Raw genomic sequence first — 20,261 nt, 5'->3', positions numbered from 1 at the left:
TGATTAGAGTGTCTATAACTCTGAATTTTAAAGCCTGTTTCAGCTCTTATCAACCTGCAGAGACGAGCCCCTCTCTAAACCGCCTCTGATCTGCCACATATCACAGATTAGATAATATTGCACATCAGTTTTAAAGCAGCATCATAAAACCAAAGGGCGTGTGGAGTGGAACTATGCAGGGTTGATGAAGTGTTTCACATTGAGGGTCGGACTCTCTAAAGCAGGGGTGTCAAACTCCAGTCCTCAAGGGCCGGTGTCCTGCAGTTTTTATAAGTGCCACAGGTACAAAACACTGGAATGAAATGGCTAAATGACCTCCTCCTTGTGTAGATCAGTTCTCCAGAGCCTTGCTAATGACCTAATTATTCCATTCAGGTGTGGTGCAGCAAAGGCACAACTAAAAGTTGCAGGACACCGGCCCTTGAGGACTGGAGTTTGACACCTGTGCTCTAAAGGGTTTGGCACGGAAGTCGACTGAGCTTCTCTTATTTCAGCATGATGATCCACAGTTCTCATGTGTTTTCATTATAAATCTGACAGTCAGCTGATCACACAGACCATTTGTAATATAAATCTTAATAGAAAACGCTTCACATTGATGTGCTTATACACATCAACATGATGAGTGTGCTTCTGTGCAAAGTTCTGGGTATTAAATGCATCGGTTTCATGTCCTGACATGGACAAATTTCAATCCAGTTAATGAGGTGATTTATTATTGCTAGAAGAATCCATTTATTCTCACATCTTGTTTGACAGAAAGCAACAAGTAGCATCAATACAGGGGTGGAGCCTGGGTAGAAGCATGTCATAAACAATAAAAAGACCAAGGTAAAGAAGGTGATGGCTTATAAGATGGGGGTGAGAGACCGGGTACATGTTCCAACACCGAATGAATGTACAGCTTTCACAGCTTTCACAGCTCAGGAAAATTAATCTATTCAAAACTATTTCCAGGTTTCTGTACTGTGTGAAAAGTAGAATAAAAAAAACATAAAACAAACATCCATGAAGAAAAACGTTTCCACACCTCTCCTGTATGAGTCAAAGGGCTGATTTTTTTTTAAAGCAAACAAAATGTGAAAATATGAAAACCAATACAACAATATCTGTGAATTGATTTTAAAACTCATATTTCAGAAACTAGGTGTTGAGGTCAAACAACACTAGCATGCTAGCAGTGTGAATGAAACAGCAGCTTGATGGATTATATACAGGTCTTAGATAAGTATTCATAACCTTTGAACCTTTTCACATTACAAGCTCAAGCTTCACTGCATTCATTAGGGTTTTATAAGTTAGACCCATACAAAGTACTGCATAGTTGTGAAGTGGGAGGAAAATAATTATTTTCAAGTTGTTTTTTTTAACTGACAAAAAAAAATAAAACATTAAAATTAGGTGTGGATTTGTGGTGAGTCACCCAGAGTCAATTCTTCGGGGTCTCTTCCTTCTCCCACATGTCTGCTTTGTGGCCTACACTGCAAAAAGGACTTCTTGAAGCTTTTCTTTAAACAGTGACTTTCTTCCTGCAACTCCTAGCTGTCCTGCTGACAGATCCTTCCATCTGAGCCAATCCTTTCTGATGGATGTCCATGTTTCAATTGTTTCCCATTTCAAGAGGATGGACTGAATATATTAGATGACTTTTGAAGTTAAAAAAACAGTCAATTGTTTTACACTTTGGTTCATACAGAGATTCTGAACCTTCGACTAATTTTGAACCTTCGAGTAATTGTTAACTTAAGGCATGAACTCTGGTGAAGTTTGAAACTATTGGATGTTTGGTAATGACGTACGACAGCTCAATGAAGTTTACTAGACATTGTGTGCACTGTAAACAGCCCCTTGGGGAGTAGGGCTATGACATATTTGCCAATGACAAAAGGTCTTATACACTGTACTTGCTCCAATTTTAAATTACTCAATATTGTGGCCAACACAGACTGAACGGCTTCCTTCACTACCTCCACTGCTATTACTGAAACAACTTGCTGACAACAATTCAAAAACAGAGCAGAAAATTAATGTCATCGTTCAAAATTTATTCTTCTGTTCACTGATTAGCCCAGCTGAAAGAAAAATAGAAATCCCAAATGGAGCAATGAAGGGAGATGAAAAGTAGAATTGTCAAGGAAGGCAATGGCCAGACTAAAGGTAACTGGTTGCACTAGACTTTCTGTAAGTGTATCAGATTAAAGGGCATTTACCATAGTACATGTCACACTTTGAGTTTATTTATTTATTTAAACGATTGAAAGTCGTGTATTTTCTTCCTTTCAGTACAGTTATAAGCCACTTTGTGTTGGCATATCACTTCAACTACAATCAAAACACAATGAAGTTTGTAGGTTGAGGGGTATAAAAAGCTGTTCAAGGCACTGGAGATGCTCCATCTTCTTACATACTGACTGTATACATTTTGCACATTTCAAATCATCCTAATAAAACTAGCATTAGGGTTCTTAGAAAAAGACATTTACTGAAGTTAGTGAAAAAGGAACAACGTTTGTACTTGAATCTGTTCTGTAGCATCCACCAGGTTTAGATTCAGACATCTCAATGCTCACATTTCATTTATCTTGTCTGAGTTCAACTAATGACCTATTTCCTGTCTGCCTGCCCGCCCGCCTGCTGCCTACACACATACACACCCACACAATTTAAGTATTAATCTACTGTGCTATAGCAAAGCTGGACTTAAGCAAATGGAAAACTCAATATTATAGACATGGAAGGACCTCAAAAAGAAACCTAAAATGTCTTTTACTATAAAAACGTAAAACTAAAATAATGATATGCAGTCATTTCAACGTCGTTTACAATCTCAACTGCGGCAGAATAATAGAAAAGTGAAAACCGCAAGTCATCTTCAGAAAAAGTCAAAAACTGTGTGGAATGCTCTCTGTGCAAAGAGGACTAGAGACACATTCAGGAGAGGAAAAACTGTCAAGGCGTACATCAGTGGATCAGCCTGGTCAAACAACTGGTGTAAGAAAGAGGAGCTTAAAGTTCTTTCCTACAAGACAAAAAGCATTAAAAACTGTTTCTACCTGTAGGAGACCAGTCCTGCTGGAAACAGAAAATCAGAATGCACAGCTGTATCATTTAAACATAGTTTAGTTTCTATACAGCTTCTCCCAGAAGAACAGTTTGACATTAAAGCAGAAAAAAACAGCAGCAGCTCGTTTGTTTAGTTTGAGTTCAGTCCAGCAGTTTGTACTCACTCTGCTGCTCTCCTTGAACAACTTAAAGCTCATCCACTTTGGCATGTTGGCCTCTTCTCTTCCGCCTCTCTGTCGCTCTGACAGCTCTCTTCGTTCTGTCTCTGCCACACACACACACACACACGCAAACACGCCCTCATGCACCCTCTGCCTCAGCCTGAACAAACAGCCGTTGCTTTGTGTTTGATGACACTATTCTACTCGCTGTGTGTACATGTGCGTCAATGTGTTCACATTTCTCCCACTCCATAGAAGCGACTAAGGCACTAAAACGCTTTCTACTGACAGCAAAATAAGTATATGTGTGTGTGGAAATGGGAAGGGCAAAAAAGTCATACGAGTAGCAGATGGTTACAGTACAGCTTCACTTTGAGCTCAATGAATCTGATTCATGAGAACATGCATGTCAACAATTGCTGCCTGTGTAGCAGAATCTAATCGGCACGCTGCAGCACCAAGAAAGGCCATTTTCTTTTCCAAACAGCTCACTGGAACATCAAATTATAGAACAGTTCTCGCTTATGTACAGGAGAAATTCTTACAGAAAATAGCTTTTGTTGCATTCATCCTGCACGAAGTCTTTCTACTTTAAGAAGCAAAAAAATAATAATTAAAACAAGACAGTCCATGAGGGCTGATTGACTCTCATGGGTTTGTGAAGGTGCAAGATGCATTTCTGTTCAGGAGCTGAACAGCAGCTTTGGGGGTCAGCTATGTCACGATGCATCAATATTAACGACCTTCATTGATTTTAACATCTGCAGAGTTTGAGGTGTTCTGGGTTCTGTTCTGACCTCATGGGTGAGTTGGTGATGTGATTTAAGTAACTTTGGAAGGAGTCCACTCCTGAGACAATCCATCACTGTTCTACGTCTTCTCCATTTGCAGATCATGATTCTCACTAGTGCTCACTGAGGTCTAAAGACCTTAGAAAGTCCTTTCAATTAGAGATGCACTAATAAATCGGCTCCAATATCCTTCATGTTGGGAGAACGTGATCGGCAGAAGCTTGAAGCTGAAGTTATCCACTGATCTTATTTACCTCAGCAAAGACCTGAAAACCAGCCACTGTCCTCTGTCATTCTTTCAACTACATGTTTATGATCTTGCATCATTCATTACTTTATGATGTATGTAAGTATTTGCATAATCCAATCTTTAGACTTCATTGTATTTGAAAAAATTGCATCAAGCACACAAATAATCAGTAAAAACAATGAAAACAATGACATCATTCCCTATTTTCAAACTTATTTTTCAGGAATGTTGAAGTTTTTCCAAACTTCAACATTCCAAACTTAAATTCGTTCCAGATTTTTCATCTAAGTTTGAAGGAAATAAAGATGGAAGTTTTAATCCCGTTGCATAGTGATACACTGTGCCGTTCATGAGTGATGTCTTGAATGTCCCATCCACTTACACAAGGTATACAAGTGGTATTGGGTTTTAATTTATTTTTTTTAGGCTTTTTCGTTATGGTACATTTAAAATAAAACGTTACATAAATACATATTTTTTTTCCTGTACTACGGTGGTCCAGACACTGGTGGGCTCCTGTTCCACACAGTGGCTAAGATTTATAGAGCGTGGCTCATAAAAAAGGCAGGAGCTAAATAAGCATCCAGAGTGCAGTACTGGTGGCAGAGGAGCCATGAAGACTGCCAAGCTTACAGCCACTGGAACGATGCTTTAAATAACGCAGACCACAGGCTGAGCCACAGCCGCCTCATTACACTGGAACACGTCACAGGAAAGAGAATCCAGTCATACGGAGGAGGTGAAGGCTGCGGTAGAACATCAGCAAAGAATCACAGAGCTGAAGTACAGCAAAGTCCAACTCAGTGGTTGGTGTGAGTCCTTCATGGTTATAGCTTCATCATGTTTACACTGAACAACTTGTTAATGTGAATTGACTAAAGCTTCAGCTAAAATCAGCAGATAGAGTAAGGAAGGAAAAAAAGAACTTTAGGTCACAAACTCTCATAACACAGTTATTTTTAATGACATTTACAAGAGCTGAACAATTCCACGTCTATCTTTAGGATCGACCCAAACATTACCACGCAGAAATCAGATTCATGAATAAATAAACTGCCTTCCTTTTTGTCTACCTGGAGAAGAGCAGCAATGGAGTCAATATACAGGGTACAACACCCAGAATTACACCTACATAAGAATGTAAGGGGGCATATGGGTAAAAAAAAAAAGCTATAAAAAATTATTGCAAAGTAATAATTTTAGTTTTTATGTTTTTTACCTCACCCTTTATTTTTTTGCTGATTTACTATGCATCAACATCTGCTTATGTTCTAAAACAGAGAAAGCAAAATCTGAAGTTTGTCCTCCAGATTTGAAAACTGTGATATTTTGACTCCAATCAATTTCATCCATTCCATTTTTATAGAAAGACTTTTGTAAAGTTTAACAAATGTAGCAGCATTTTCATGGGATGCCGAGAGAACTGTGTTGTTTTTCTGTACTTATTTTTGTGAATGATGATAATTTTTAACAAGTAAAGAACCATTACTGTATTTTAGGTTAACCTGAAGGTCAGCAGTGGCTGGAGTCTGAAATGTGTTCATTTCAGCAGAGATTTTCATAATGATTATGACAGATGTGTCAACAATTCCAAGACTAATCTTTTGTTTGCACTATACATGGCCGCACTGCCGTCTGGCTGGACCTTGTCGGCTTCTTAAGGGTCAACACAGAACTAGCAAGTCAAAGGAACAGAGAACCTCTTCAGCTTGGGCACCACATTCCCACATTTATATATAAATATATCAACATTTTGTTAATATATAGAAAAAATACAACTAATATTACTATTTTAATATTACATAAATTTCTAAGCTGTATAGAATTTTGAGAGAATTTTTTTGTGCTTTTTATTATCTCACCCAGGAACATATGAGCTTCCAACAGACGTATTTGCACTTGTAGAAGCCTAAATTCAGTTTTGTTTATTCAGACCTTTAGGATAAATTATGTTTATATCTCTTATAATAATTTGTTTATTTGGATAAAAATGATTACTAGTTAAATCTCCAATGCATACAAATTTCTTATATTGGACTATACTAAAGCCTTTTTTAAATTTTCATATCTAATTGCAGTTAAGGATTTTAGGGTGTGGCTAGGGAGAGTTAGTTGGCCAGTTGGAGTGGAGCCACACAGTTTTTTGACCTCTCTCTTTAGACCAGGGGTCTCAAACTCCACGTCTCGAGGGCTGCAGTCCTGCAGTTTTTAGATGTGCCACAGGTACAAAACACTGGAATGAAATGACTTAATGACCTCCTCCTTGTGTAGATCAGTTTTTTCTGTTCAGGTGTGGTGCAGCAGAGACACATCTAAAAGTTGCAGGACTGCGGCCCTCGAGGACTGGAGTTTGAGACCCCTGCTTTAGACCATCTTGTTTACTCTTTATTATTTTGTAGAAAAGTAACATTTGTACCGTTTTTATTTCTGAAGTAAACCGTTTAACTTTATCAAGAGGATAGAGGCTGTTTTTCTTGTCGTTTCGTCATCAAGTGGACCGAATGGGAAAGACGGAGAGCGTCAAGCTTATGGCTTCATTATTTAGGAACCTACAGCACTGTCTGTCTTTAGATCTTATGTGTCATCCTGATTAGTCCATGTGTATTAACATATATATGTATATTATACTAATATAATATACAGTATATTAAGACATTATATTAATACTGAAATCAATAACTTCTGTCTCTGCAAATTGTTAGGATAGTATTTGGATTTCCAATGAAATAAAGCTATTGCCACTGAGAAAGATTTTAATAAAGGTGACATTAGGAGTTTTGGAATCAATCAGGTTAATTTCAGAAGTATTTACAGGGAATCCAACAACTACTGGATATCAAACCAACAAATGTATACCTGCCTAATTTCTGAAGGAAATGACACAGTTCGCCTTGTATTCTTTTTACAAGTGGCAATAAAAACAGTAACGAACTAAACAGCTGCTCTTTATTAAGCGACGTCTCAGGCAGTCACCCAAACACACAATGCACCCAACACTCACACTGTTGTGGTTTATGAGTGGAGAGGACACTGTAAACTATTTCAATCAGCTTTAAAATGTAATTCAGAGTAGTGCTTAAATGGTTAAGATTGTTTTTGTGAAGTTTTGAAGGAAATTGTACCTCAGTTCACTGTTGGGATGACACCAAGGCCGAAACAGCATGGAAGAACAGAGAAATTAGTTATTCTACTTGAGGTAGCAAGATCAAACTTCTCTTTCTGGCCAGGGCATTTCTCATTTAAAGCTGCAGTATGTAACTCTTATAAAAAATAAAAAATAAAAACACTGCCATGACATTGTAACAGTGTAATGTGAGATAGATAATTTGTGAAAAAAAAAACCCCTACCACCTCCCTGTGGTGCAACTGCCATCTGCAGAAATTCCCCACTCCAGGTTAGAGACAGAGCAAAAAGGAGAGTCTTAGTGCAGTTAATTACACTCATGTATGTGCTGCTCAAATCCGTCTCAAATCCGTCCCCTTGCTCTCAGCTGCTCTACAGCTGCTTCCTGACAGCAGAGGTTACAGTAGATGCTCAGGCCAGGTGACATGGCCATGGATGATGGCAGATAAACAGTTTTCCTTGAATGTTGGTTTGTTAGTATAGCTGCACCACACGGACTATCTTAAGCTTGTATAAAATAGTCTGTGTGAGGGAGGGTGTGAGCAGTACATACACAAGAATGATTGACAAATAAATTTAAAAAAAATACTGCAGCTTTAACAAGAGTTCTTGAAGTTTTCCCATTTCCTTCCCATTGCAGCTATATTGATTTTTAAACACTATGCAAGAAAAATGTTCTGCCCAAAAGTGTGTCTAAAAGGTGTTGCAGGAAGTACCAAACTGGGGCTGCAAGAGCAGAATGGTGTCTTTTTGCTCTTCTAGCTCTGGGGGAAAATTAATTCCTCTGTTCTAGTGGAGAACATACCAGCCTTTAGTTGTCCTGCGATACATAGCACAACCCTCGGCCACAGTTTTAGTAACCTAAAACATCCGACAAGCTGTTAATAATGAATCTGACGATTAAAGACTACATACATGCAGCAAAATGGTAGCTTACTTAATGTTAGGTGCTAGTGCAACTTGCTGGAGGCAAAAGACAACTCATGTTTATGTGTTCTGCAGAGTGAGAACAAAAACATCGTCATAAACTTCTGTTGCTAAGCAAAGAAGTCCAGCATACAGCTCAAGTTAAAATTTTGCTCCTTACTAGTTGAAATATCACATCTGTACTTTCACTGTTCTGCTTGTGTCCGCAGTGGATTGTCTGAGATGGACTCAGATTTAAACAGCATGTTCAGCGAGTACACCAACAGGGATTTAATGTCGACTTACTACAGTCCAGACCAACAGGCCAAACAAGTGAATCTACCATGATTTCTCTGCCCAGTGTCTGTCCTGCTGAACAGACACGTTCAGTACTACAGACATGTGGTGTGATTCATTTTATGAATCACATAAAATGTGATGCATTTTATGTGGTGTGATTCATTTTATGAATCACACCACATCACTGCTCTAGTGACATGATTTTGCTTTACTGCTCTTAATCAAATCAGCCATCCTATCAAAGGTATCAGTTTAAGTGGCGCATAAATTAAAATGTGCTGATTGTTCAGAAAATGTTGTAGACAGTACAGTTAAAGACCTATCAGCTTAATTTTACTGTGCATTTTAATATTATGCTTGTTTTTATGTTAATCTTTGTAAGAAAGGCACCTACACATAAAATGTATTATTATTATAATCTTAAGCTAAAAGGATAAGTGAAGGAGATGAGAAAAAATAAAAAGAGAAAAACATATACAAGACATTCATCATCCAAAACCACCAGAAACAGTAGCTTCACCCTACACACACCCTGGAAAGGCAGACAGTGGAACATGTGACTGGGCCGATGCTGGGCTGTTTTTATAGGAGGAGGGATGAGAAGTGAAACCAGAGAACATAAAGCACAAGGAATGTTTCTGAAAGCAGAACCTCAATGTTCATGTGCAGGCAGCCTGAGAGAGGCGACAAAAACATAAACTGGGAAAGAGGGAGATGTAGATTGGGTGAAAGTCCAGAACAGTAGCGACGGTCTGGACTCACAGAGAACTGATCCTTATGGGAATTAAGGAAAACAGACAAGAACAACAGAAATCAAACAAAGTATCCAGCCTCAAAGACATCAAGGGCCTGTACAACACTTTGTCAAGTCCAAAGGACTTTGGTGTCCTTTGGACAAAGTGTGTGAATTACTTTCAGCCATTCACACACAGATCTGCATGCTGATGTAGGCAAGCTACTGGAGGCAAGCAACTGGATAGTAGTCACAGCTGGCCTGGGGCAGTCTGACAGAGGAGAGGCTGCCATGCAGCGGCACCACCTGTTGGGTCTCTGACCCTCACCAGCCATTCAAATACAAATAATGCTACTCGTTCTTTTTGAGGTCCCAAACTAAAATAGCAAGAGGTTTACTACCTCCTTCACCCAAACATTTTTTATCAGTCAAAACATATTTTCATATAATTTTTATTTTACATTTAATTAACAAGATATTTGTCTTTTTTAGCTACTGATGAGTTATTCAGATGCCTATTAAATCATATTATGCTAAACAGAAGAGTGCAATCACATTAAAGTACTAACACTACATAAGAGGCAGACTGGCCTTAGACACAGCAGGGGTCAAATTAACAAAATATTTTTCATCCGACAGTTTTTGTTTTGTTTTGTTTTAAATGGAGACGGAAAAAAATCTGAAGGAATTTCAACAGATTACACAAATCTGACCACATGGTGCAGATGTGTAGATTGTACACTCAGAGAACTTCACAGAGGTAACTAAAATCAATTAATTAAAAAAAAAAAAATACCAACGATATCATCTCTGACCTGGACTCTATTCATCCAAGTTGGACAGAAAGGCTTTTAATTGACTATTGCAAAGTGTTGTTTCAAGTAAAGCCACTAGTTGTAGCATACGCTAAAGTACTTAGCATAAAATTAATTACTGATTCATTTTAATTTAAAATGACCTTTACAATGCAAATTAACTTTAGTTTTGATATATATTTAATCAGATTCACAGTTTAAATCACACATTATTTAAAACAAATACTTATGTACATCATAAGTACTTAGGCCAAAATACCTTTGGTCTTTATCAAGGCTGATGCAAATAATATACATATTAGAAGCTCTGTTACAATTTATCTTCTGTCCTTTGATTGTTGTTAAGTTGTCTTTGTGCTGATAGTGAAACAGGAAATTGTCCCTTCAAAACAAAAGCATCACAACTCAATGAGAAAGTTAACCACAGGTAAAACTAACATAGGTCTTAGGTCATAGGTCAAAATTAAAGATGCAGTTCAAAAACTTTACATCTTTACCTGAAAATATTATTCAAATTCGACATTAGAAAATCCCAATGATAGGGTCATTGAGAGCATATGCATAAAACATAGTAGGAGCTTTAAATGTTCCCATTCCACCAATTCCAAACAGTAAGTCAGCATCATGCATGTAGTGCTAGTGAACAGAGGTCACAACTGTATCACCACAACCCATCTACAAACAGAGCTTTGACTGCGGTGGCAAAAATCAAACAGGAACTCTGTAAACAAAGTTCAGAACAAAATTGGTTTTCAGGAAAACATCGGAGGTGGATCCAAGAATAGGAAGATGGAATTTTCCAAATCCACAGAAAAATAAAGCAAAGTAAAGTAACAACACACCCACACAAAGTGGAAGAGAAATTCCTTATTCTACTGGGAAGAGGGGTAGACGAGTTCCATTATTATGAACTCGTCTACCGAATAAAAACACCAACAATGAGGAAAGTTGTCTCATGCTACAAATTAGACCTAAATACCATTTAGTAGAAATGGACAGAAGGAACAGTTGTAAACTGAGACACAGAGAGTAAAAACACAAGCTGCACTGCTGGGACCATTTTTTGTGTGTGTGTGTATGCCAGCTTGGAGGCTGCTGAAATTTTACGAAAGACAGTGTGTAGGCGTGGGGTTGCACTGTGAAAAGGCCACATTATAGCAGAACTCCACAGTGACTGTGTGTGACTGTGTGTGTGTGTGTGTGGTAGTAATAGTAAGAAGAGGTCAGGGCCCTGTTTCAAATCCTGAAAAAGTTCTGGGGTAACTGACCAAACAACCCGTTTGGTCAGTTTATGGATGTTGACACCTTGTTAAATAGCTCAAGACTAATTACAAATTATTCAGATTTTTTAAAATACCTTCAAAAATTATATATAGCTTTACTACAAAACAAGTTTTACATTTTATTCCAAAACAATTTTAAAGGATTAAATTAGTTACATTAAAGTTGAGCACACACTGTGTAAATGCAGCAATATGCACCTCTTACTTGGAAGTGGGCGGCTGGTTGGCACGCAGCGTCAGCGGCACACACACCGGAACACAACCTGAATAGAGTCTTCATCGCTCTTCATATTCACATTACTCACTACTTTTGAAACATGCGGCTCCCAGAGCCCAGCCACTGTGCTGCCATGCACAGACAGTCCTGTTAGCACAGACACACACTCTGCCCCTGCTGCAGCTCATGGTAGCTGGTCAGGAGACCCTGTAGTGCAGGCCCAGCTGCAGGTCAACAGCTCGTTACAGAGCCAGCCTTCGTCAGACGACTCCTTACGCACATGCTCAGATTGGGCTTCCTACCTTGTCACTGTCTATGGTGTTCTGGGATGTCCTGGAGGCGATGGAGATGGTATCTGGTTGGCTGCTGCCGTCTCCCTGACTGTCTCCATCTTCCCCTCCTTCCCTGAATGAGGCCAAACATACAGAAGTGTTAGGATTAAAGGTCTGTGGCTTCAGAAGGTCACATTACAGAGGATCTGTTCACTATGTATTAGACTTAACCTATTATTTGCTATTATCACAACAATAATCCAATTCTCATACTCAGATTATCATTACTGAGATTATCAGAATGGAAAACAGGAGGAACATCTTTCAGTTCTGCAGGTGTTAGTCTTTGGATACATGCATAAATCATATGACCCTGTAAGGTGTGAATTGAGGCTATAATGTGTCAATATTTATTAACAAAAATTATTAATATTGTTAACTATTAACAATATTAATAGTTAACAATATAGACTCTAGAATGCTTTGGTTCATGGTTGGCTGCAGGGCACCCATGTCATCAGCCCTTACCCACTATGCCTTAAGTGTCTGACAGTAGCTGAATTTTCATTACAAATGTGCCCAAAACTTTGTCAATATTACGCCAATATTGAAAAAACACAATTTCATAATTATGGTGTTTCCATCACACAAGTCTGTTCACATGATAAGAGATTAAAAACCGTGCCACACCATCATCCTCCAACTGCTTTCATGTCATCTTTGTCTTTCCTACCATTAGTAAGATCCTGTTGTTGATCACATGACTCATGTGATGCAAAAAAGTGTTTCCATTGCAGTTTTGGAAAATATGGAAACTTTGATACGTCTGAACAAACAAAAACATTTTATCAAAGCGAGAGCTTTTCCCAAATTGGTATGCTTCCATCAAGAACATTTATTTTTGTACTTTCAGTTTGCACAATTTTATGGTGAATGGAAACGCAGTTTGTGATGACCATCGCTGCATTAAGTAGAAAAAGTAAAGTCCATTTTAAAGTTGATTTTCCAAACTATGATTCTGCTTTTTTATAATCCAATAATAATGATTTTCATTGTTGTTTTTTAAATATTTTTATAACATGGTAAGGACAAAAACATTTATTCATTGTCACTCAGGTGGAAATGAAGCTGCTGGCCGACCTTTTAGTGAAGTTCCTGGGCTTAGTAAGTGCAGGTGCTTTAGGCAGATGAAGAGGCTCCTTCAGCGCCCCCTTCAGGTGAGTCATTCTCTCTTGGATCACCTCACGGATGTTTTTTATCCATTCCTGTTTGGCTTCCATGCTGGATGCCTGGAGGAGACATGTTTTCCGTTTTAATCGGTGCATGATGATGCCTCAAAGCGTTACGGTGTTAAAATGATTTTGACCTACTTTTAGCACAGTTTTATTATCAGAAGACGGGGTTCTTCCTGCCCACAGGGCAAATTTACACGGGTCGCCCTCTATGTGCTCGGTTACCCCGAGCTCTGCTGTCTGCAAACAAGACAGAAACAAGCGAGGAGTGAACAAATCAATCAATAGTGGAAGAGTGACCCCTGCAGGTCCAACATAGAACTGCACTCCTTGCTCACCAGTAGTCTGTTCTTGTATTGGTACTTGGTTCTTCCTGCTGAGTCTTTGATCTCTTTGCTGAAGACCAATGAGAACTCGAACAGGAAGAGGTGTCGGTCCCGGCCCTTCCGGATCAGTGCGCGCGGGTCCCAAACCTGGAAGCTGTCCTGCAGGATCAGCTCACCCTGAACCTCCAGGTTCTCCTCAAAGCCTGCGGCAGAGGCAGAGGCAGAGCCTGACTGCCAGATCAAATAAGCTACTGTGAAGCTGCTCAGTAACAGAGCGTAAGCAGCCTTACCCTCCAGCATGGCTAAGTGCATGGCGTCATTGGCTCTCTTAGGAACACTGAGCATCACCTCCAAGCCGTCTTTGATCTCTCCTTTACCCTCTTCACAGCAAGACAGCAGCTCCTGCAGGAACAGGATGGTACGAGTGAACAGAAGAGCATTTCTGCTGTCTGTCTGTGTCAGCTATGAATATGTGAGGCTGTGCTGCAGCTGCTGCAGGTACCTTTAACAGAAGTTGGTACTTTGTGATCCTCTGGACTGGTTTGATGAGGTAGGAGTTGAGTGTGTTTGCCAGGGCACGTCTCTGCTGAATGTCCTGTTTATGCACACAAAGTATCATAAATAGTTTTACAAAACGGTTTTCCTTCACACTACTATGTCTGAATGAACTAAAGTTGACACAATGTTGTGATGTCTAGTTAAAACATAGTTACCTCTGGTACTTTTCAAACTTAGGTGCCTTTTAGTGGAATGTTATCTGACTAACCGAGACCAAACAGAGAACAATTATGAGGTGGAAGGAAACAGATGCATGGATGGACAAACAACTGAAAAGTTTGGTTTTGTTTCTCGCCTCAGAGGTTTGTTAGAGAACAAACAAGACTGAGTTGAAGGTTCAACTTCCAGCAGCACCAAAAACAAAAACACATAGATATGGCTAAAATATAAGGGTTCAAATCAAAGCATATTTAGGTGTTAAAATGGAGTAGCCAAAGTCTAGATCTAAATCCAATTGGAATCTCTGGACAGACTTGCTGGTGCCTGATGTTCTCCACCCAGCCTGACTGAACTTCACCTGTTTCTAGATGAGCAAAAATATTCACCTTCTCTCTACTGGCCTCTGCAGGTATGATGCCGCTTCTGTTTTTATTCTGTTTTGTTTGCCTTCATGCACACTGGCATGACTAATCTGACTGACACCTCATGAGTTAAACTTTGGATGATATAAAAATTATCTTTGTTGTGCCTTTTTAATTTAGCCAAGTCATAATAATAAAAAACAAAAAAACAAATTGGTGCAACAGTGTAGCTTGCCAGTTATTAATGCCAGTATCTGCGGTATTAGTTTAAGAACACTTTGTCCCTAGAGGGGTCAGGAGGGATGCTGGTGCCTATCTCTAGCGAACGTTCTGGGCGAGAGGCGGGGTCACCCTGGACAGGTCGCCAGTCTGTCGCAAGTTTGAGTGAACATTTGGGTCACATTTGGATGTTCCAACAGGTGAATGAGTCCATACTTAAACCAAAGCTGAGTTTGGAATCAAAAAAGATAAAAGCAGGTCAACATTCTGTTTTAAATATCTAAACAGGATTGTGCTTTTCATTTATTTATTTTTTTGTTAACGTCTGCAAAATGTGTGTGATGTCTCAGCAGTTTTTCAATGAGCATTAACAGAAATATTAATGGGGCTGTATGGAGAATGTTGTACCTGTCTGATCTAAATGTAAACTTCTGGGGGGAATTTCTGCTTTTAAAATTAACTGAAGTTGTTTGTTATGTCATCAAATTACTCTGAAAACGATCCATCCCAAAATCCAATCCAAAAACTAATATGTCATTCATGCCCAGGTATATGTGAACTTCTGACCAGCAGAGTACACCATGAAACAAGCCCACCAAAATGAAGGTAGACAAAAACCTAAAAAGAGAACACCAAAAACTGTGATTGTAAACAGTACAGACTGGGCTGAGCACTGACAGGATGGTACCAGGTCAAGAGCCAGAACTTTGGAATCGTCCAATGAACATCATAAGCGATCAAACCATATCAACAGCGGATTAATCTGGATCAGTTGACAAATTTCAAATTTAACTCAAGGATGAGTTGGAATGTTATTCCAGGTTTTACTCACATCAAAGAAGCTGCCAGCATGCTCCAGGATAAGCTGACTGGAGTCGGGTTTGTTCTTGCAGTAGTCCACATAGATGTGGAACTTATCAGCCTGAAAAAAGGGACAGTTTCAATAATGAGGCAGAGCTTAAAACCGAGACAAATACTGGTGGCAGATGTCAGGCCTGAAGACTGGAGTCTCACCCAGGTGACGAAGCAGTGGCCCACATCCTCCGGCAGCTGCTCATAGTTCACCAGCTCCTTCAGGAAAATACTGGAACAGAACAAAGATCAGCCATTTCACACCACTGACACTGCAACATGTCAAAGATCTTCGACAAAAAACTGATGTTATGCTGTGTTTAAGCTCTGTAGTGCAAAAGTTTGTTGATTGATCTGAGCTTAGATCTCTTTCTAAAGTCTAAATGGAGCAGAAAAGACAGAACAAAATTCCGTCCAGGAACAACAGAAGTTTCCGGATGTTGTACAGAAGCATAAGAATCAGAAAACTTCCACCAGGCAGCGAGGCGAGTTCTTGAACTGTCTGTGAAATCAAATCTCAAAGGTTCATTGGAAAAGAAGAAGAAGAAGAAGAAGATACCCATGAAGTTTTTAGAGCATAAAAGGAAGGGAACAGAAAACTTTTTATCTCAAAAAACCCTCTGAAGTCCAAAGCCTGAAGCTCTTGGTAAGTTATGTGCTATCAGAGATAAAACTTTGATTCTGAAGACCCACATCTAGCTGCTCTGCACAGATGCTGCTCAGGACTTACTTGTTGTGGAAGTCGTAGATCTCCTGCATGTTGCCAAAAATAATCTGCTCCTTGTTGGCGATGCCTGGAGGAATCTCCTCTTCACTGCTGGTCATTTCCCTCAGGTAGGTCTGTCACACACAGAGGTGAGGCAGCAGATTGATGGCAACAGGTAAGCACCAAGAAGGAAAAACTAACACTTCTCCTCACTTCTAGACACTCCTGGAGATCCCTGACGTAGGCCTTCTCCGTCTGCAGCAGCTCCGCCATGATGAACCTGAGGCAGACATGAGATCAACATCCCGCCAACAACAGATGCAGCATCAGAGTGCACATGCTTTAATACAGTCCCTCGCAAAAGTATTCACATCCCTGAACGTTTTTACATTCTTTCACTTTGCAACCAGTTTTCCATGTATTGTGACTATATGTAATAGATCAACACAACACAGAAGGATTGTTTGGCCAGAAAAGAGGAGAAACAGATTTTCTATAAAGAAGTCAAATCCTCTGTTAACTCTAACAACTGATTCTGTGTTTTTATCTACATTTTGTTAATCGCTGTTCCTAAATTGTCAAATTGGTCAACTAGTTCTACGTATTCACCATGTATGAGCTGGAATTTTGCTTGGTTTTGTTCTGATATTCTGAATTATAATTTTCCTAGTTTTTACCACATTTAAATCCAAATCCTTGTCATCACATAAACTAAGAAGTGATAAGAAGGAGAGACCATGAGGAGCCCCCTCACTATGAGGATGAGAGAACAGAGAGCTTTAAAAAAGAAGAGAGCACTTCTTCAGTTATTTCTTTTATTTATTTGTAAACTGCTTTTAAAACATGTATCATTTATCTTTTATTTCAATCTCCAAAACAGAGTGAAATTTGTAGCTTTGATGTGGCAGAATGTGAAAAATGTTAAAGGCAATGAAAACTTTTCAAGGTGCTGGGACTGAATCAGTTCATGGTAAGACAGGAAGTGGATCACTAAAAGGCCAACTCAGGAGGAATCATCTGTTTATCTGTGAATGAACAGATGATTAAAAGTAGAGAACTGAACTCACTCTTTCTTCCTGGCAGACTTTCTCTTCTCCTCATCGACCTCGTGGTTTGGATCGCGGAGTTTGACCTCAGGGTCGTTGGTCAAACTCGCAGGCATGATGTCCAGCTCCAGGTCCTTGTTGTCCTGCACATGGAAACATTTTCTCAGTACCTGAAGCCATTTTCAATCCTTCTCTGTGAAACATGAGCAGCTGTCTGATCACTCACCTCAGAGCTGATGCCCAGGCTCCTCTCCAGGCTCTCCTGGTATTTCGCCATGCGAAGGGAGAAGTCTCGGTACCTGCGGTCCACTGTGCTGACCCAGCGCTTCAGCTCCGACACGTGGGCGTGGCCTTTCTCCACCAGGTTGTCTGCCAGCTGGATCAGAAGCTTCACCTTTTCCTTGGTTTGCTGAGGGTTGAAGGGACACACTCAGTTACACTCACAAACATTCTGGCGAGTGTAACTAAACGTGCACATTGAGTCCAAGTTTGGCACCAGTCGCATTGCTGCTGTGAAGCAGTTGATGCCCAACCTGGACTTGAACCTTTTATTTGGAGGTTTACAGAGTGGGATTACAAGCTTTACAGCATCTTATATGTTTATTTGGGACCAGAAATGTCTCAAATCACATGTCATGAACTCAAAACCAGAATCAGCTCACATGTTTTGAATGTTTTGTGAAAGGGAAGTCTTCTTGTATTTTTCCTTCCTGTGAAGTACAGTGTTTACCTTAGCAGAAAGTTTGAAGTGATGGTAGTTGTTGAGCAGCTGCTGGGTTTCCTCACTGCTGTCCCCAGGTGATGTGTGTGTAGCGAGGTAAACATCTCCTGTCTCCTGGATCCAGTCCAGAGCCTGGGAGCAAACAGACAAGCACAGCATGAAGCCTGAACTAAATCGGCTTTTTTACAGTGCAGCGATGACCTGGTGGTGGATCCGTCAGTCAAACCTCTCAGCACAGCAACACAGCACAGTGGCTGATTTTTACACCTTTGTTGAGGTAGATAAGATCAGCTTCACATGTAAGATCACCCATCTCCAAAAATTAAGGAAATCTGGTCGATTTATTGGTGCATCCGTATAATTTACTTTTAATAAAATCCCAAGTGGCATAACTATTGGTGCCTCAAATAATACATTTTAAATGAATGCAACTGCAGAATTTATAATTCACTCCTTTTATTTCTCCTATTATTCCAGGGAGAACTCATTTAAACCTTTTTGTTTCCCTGGGGTATAAATATGACCTGACACGGAAGCACAATTTTTTAATCACTGGCTGTTGATTTAAAACTCTGTTAATGAACAACAGCAAACAGTGTCACTTTGTCTCAGTGGCGACCATGTGTTCCTGTGTCGTAATATGACGTTTCTCTGTCCTACCAGCCCTAATTTAAATGTGGATTTTAACTGTGACTGTGTGTGTTGGTCAGATTCAGCTTTTTGGCAGGCGAAACAAATTATGACATGAAGGAAGGCTCCTCAGACCCACTGTTAGGCACGGTGGAGGATCTGTCATGCTGTGAGCCAGTTCTCTTCCATAGATCCCAGGAGTCTGAACAGAGTGAACTGGCATCACGAGTTATTTGCAGTACAAACATTTACTAGCAGAATGCTATTTGTCATCATTGGGTGTTTCAGCAGGACAGTTTTTCTAAACATAACAAACCAACTCAGAAATGATTCATCAGACCTTCTTTTATAGCTGTCTCAGTCCACAGAGCTTAATTCTAGAAATGTTAAAGTGAAGAGAGCATGAGAAAGAAACGGTCCCCAGAGAGCAATGATCAAACATCTCTCTTTTTCTGCAAGCTCAGACCTTAAATATGTTTTTGAAAAACTAACAGTTTTCCTATAAGCCCAGGAGATACAAACTGTGAGCAGTGGGGGAACCCAGAATCGGGCCAGAATTCTTCCGCAGAATGGGGTATTTTCCTAACTGAGTAAATATGCTCACTTCAGAACTTTCTTTTTTTTTTTTTCCTAAAGAAGAACCCAAATGCAGAAGTTCTGACCTGTTTAGCGCTCCGTTCAAACACCAGGTATTGCTGACACTGGTCCAGCCTTCGTTTCTTCAACGTCCAGAAGTGCAGAACCCGGTTTTCCCTCTGCAGCAGCTCATTGAGAATGGCTGCACAAAAAACACACTGACTATGGCAAATCTCAACACTCTAAGTCTTACTTGAAAGAAGAGAGGTGTCTTCTGCCGTTCCACCAGCAGAGGCACCACAGCAGAGCTCACCTTTGACCTGCTGTTCAGGTCCTCTAGCATGGCCTGCAGCTCCCGGTGTGCTCACATTGTTTCTGTGGATGTATTTGAGGAAGACCTCAGCATTCCTCCGAGCCAGTGTGCACGCCTGAAACACACCAGTAAATATCCACAGGATTCATTCTGGACCAGAACCTCTGCAGGAGGAACTCAGGGATACACACTTGAAACCAGGAATTTACATCCACTAAATAAAAAGATACAAACACATTTAATTCTCACTGTCGAAAGTTAAATGAGATCAAATGTTTCTTGTTTTAGCTTAGTAAGAATAACCAAAATTGTTTATATTTGCTAAATTCCAGAAAACATTTTTTTTCTTACATTTTTTTGTGACATTCCTAGAATTCAGTAGTTTACATCTACTTGGTCAGTATCAGTGATAATTGTCTTTTAAAATGTTTGACTAATGTTTGACTAGTGTCAGACCTTTTGCATTTCCTTCCACAAACCTTCTCACAGTAGTTTGCTGGAGTTCTGGTCCATTCCCCCTGACAGAGCTGGTGGAACTGGGTCAGTTTGTACGCTGCCTCTCTCACACACGCCTTTTCAAATCTACCCACAATTTCTCCATAGGACTGAGATTGGGGCTGTGTGATGGCCACACCAAAACATTGAC

The 20,261-nt window shown here is 39.8% G+C and overlaps 1 protein-coding gene across 3 annotated transcripts in view; it reads right to left on the bottom strand.

Moving 5' to 3' along the window:
* The window catches only part of kalrna (kalirin RhoGEF kinase a), an 88,619-nt gene that overhangs the window by 56,314 nt on the left and 12,044 nt on the right, over nucleotides 1–20,261 (bottom strand). For all 3 annotated transcript variants that reach the window (XR_003596278.1, XM_028023686.1, XM_028023687.1), the window contains exons 10-24: nucleotides 19,616–19,730; nucleotides 19,389–19,504; nucleotides 18,106–18,228; nucleotides 17,602–17,784; nucleotides 17,397–17,518; nucleotides 16,543–16,609; nucleotides 16,354–16,463; nucleotides 15,786–15,855; nucleotides 15,604–15,693; nucleotides 13,976–14,068; nucleotides 13,764–13,875; nucleotides 13,486–13,676; nucleotides 13,286–13,387; nucleotides 13,056–13,204; nucleotides 11,946–12,048 (exon numbers count right to left, since the gene is read on the bottom strand). Coding sequence is in view for 2 of the 3 variants with exons in the window: in XM_028023686.1 (XP_027879487.1) it covers nucleotides 11,946–12,048; nucleotides 13,056–13,204; nucleotides 13,286–13,387; nucleotides 13,486–13,676; nucleotides 13,764–13,875; nucleotides 13,976–14,068; nucleotides 15,604–15,693; nucleotides 15,786–15,855; nucleotides 16,354–16,463; nucleotides 16,543–16,609; nucleotides 17,397–17,518; nucleotides 17,602–17,784; nucleotides 18,106–18,228; nucleotides 19,389–19,504; nucleotides 19,616–19,730 (1,746 nt within the window). In the remaining variant the exon portion in view is untranslated. The remainder of the gene's footprint in view (nucleotides 1–11,945; nucleotides 12,049–13,055; nucleotides 13,205–13,285; nucleotides 13,388–13,485; nucleotides 13,677–13,763; nucleotides 13,876–13,975; nucleotides 14,069–15,603; nucleotides 15,694–15,785; nucleotides 15,856–16,353; nucleotides 16,464–16,542; nucleotides 16,610–17,396; nucleotides 17,519–17,601; nucleotides 17,785–18,105; nucleotides 18,229–19,388; nucleotides 19,505–19,615; nucleotides 19,731–20,261) is intronic.

The sequence above is a fragment of the Xiphophorus couchianus genome, chromosome 7 (assembly GCF_001444195.1).
Source record: "Xiphophorus couchianus chromosome 7, X_couchianus-1.0, whole genome shotgun sequence".
In the NCBI taxonomy this organism is placed as follows: Eukaryota; Metazoa; Chordata; class Actinopteri; order Cyprinodontiformes; family Poeciliidae; genus Xiphophorus; species Xiphophorus couchianus.
This window is presented reverse-complemented; position numbering and strand designations above follow the sequence as displayed.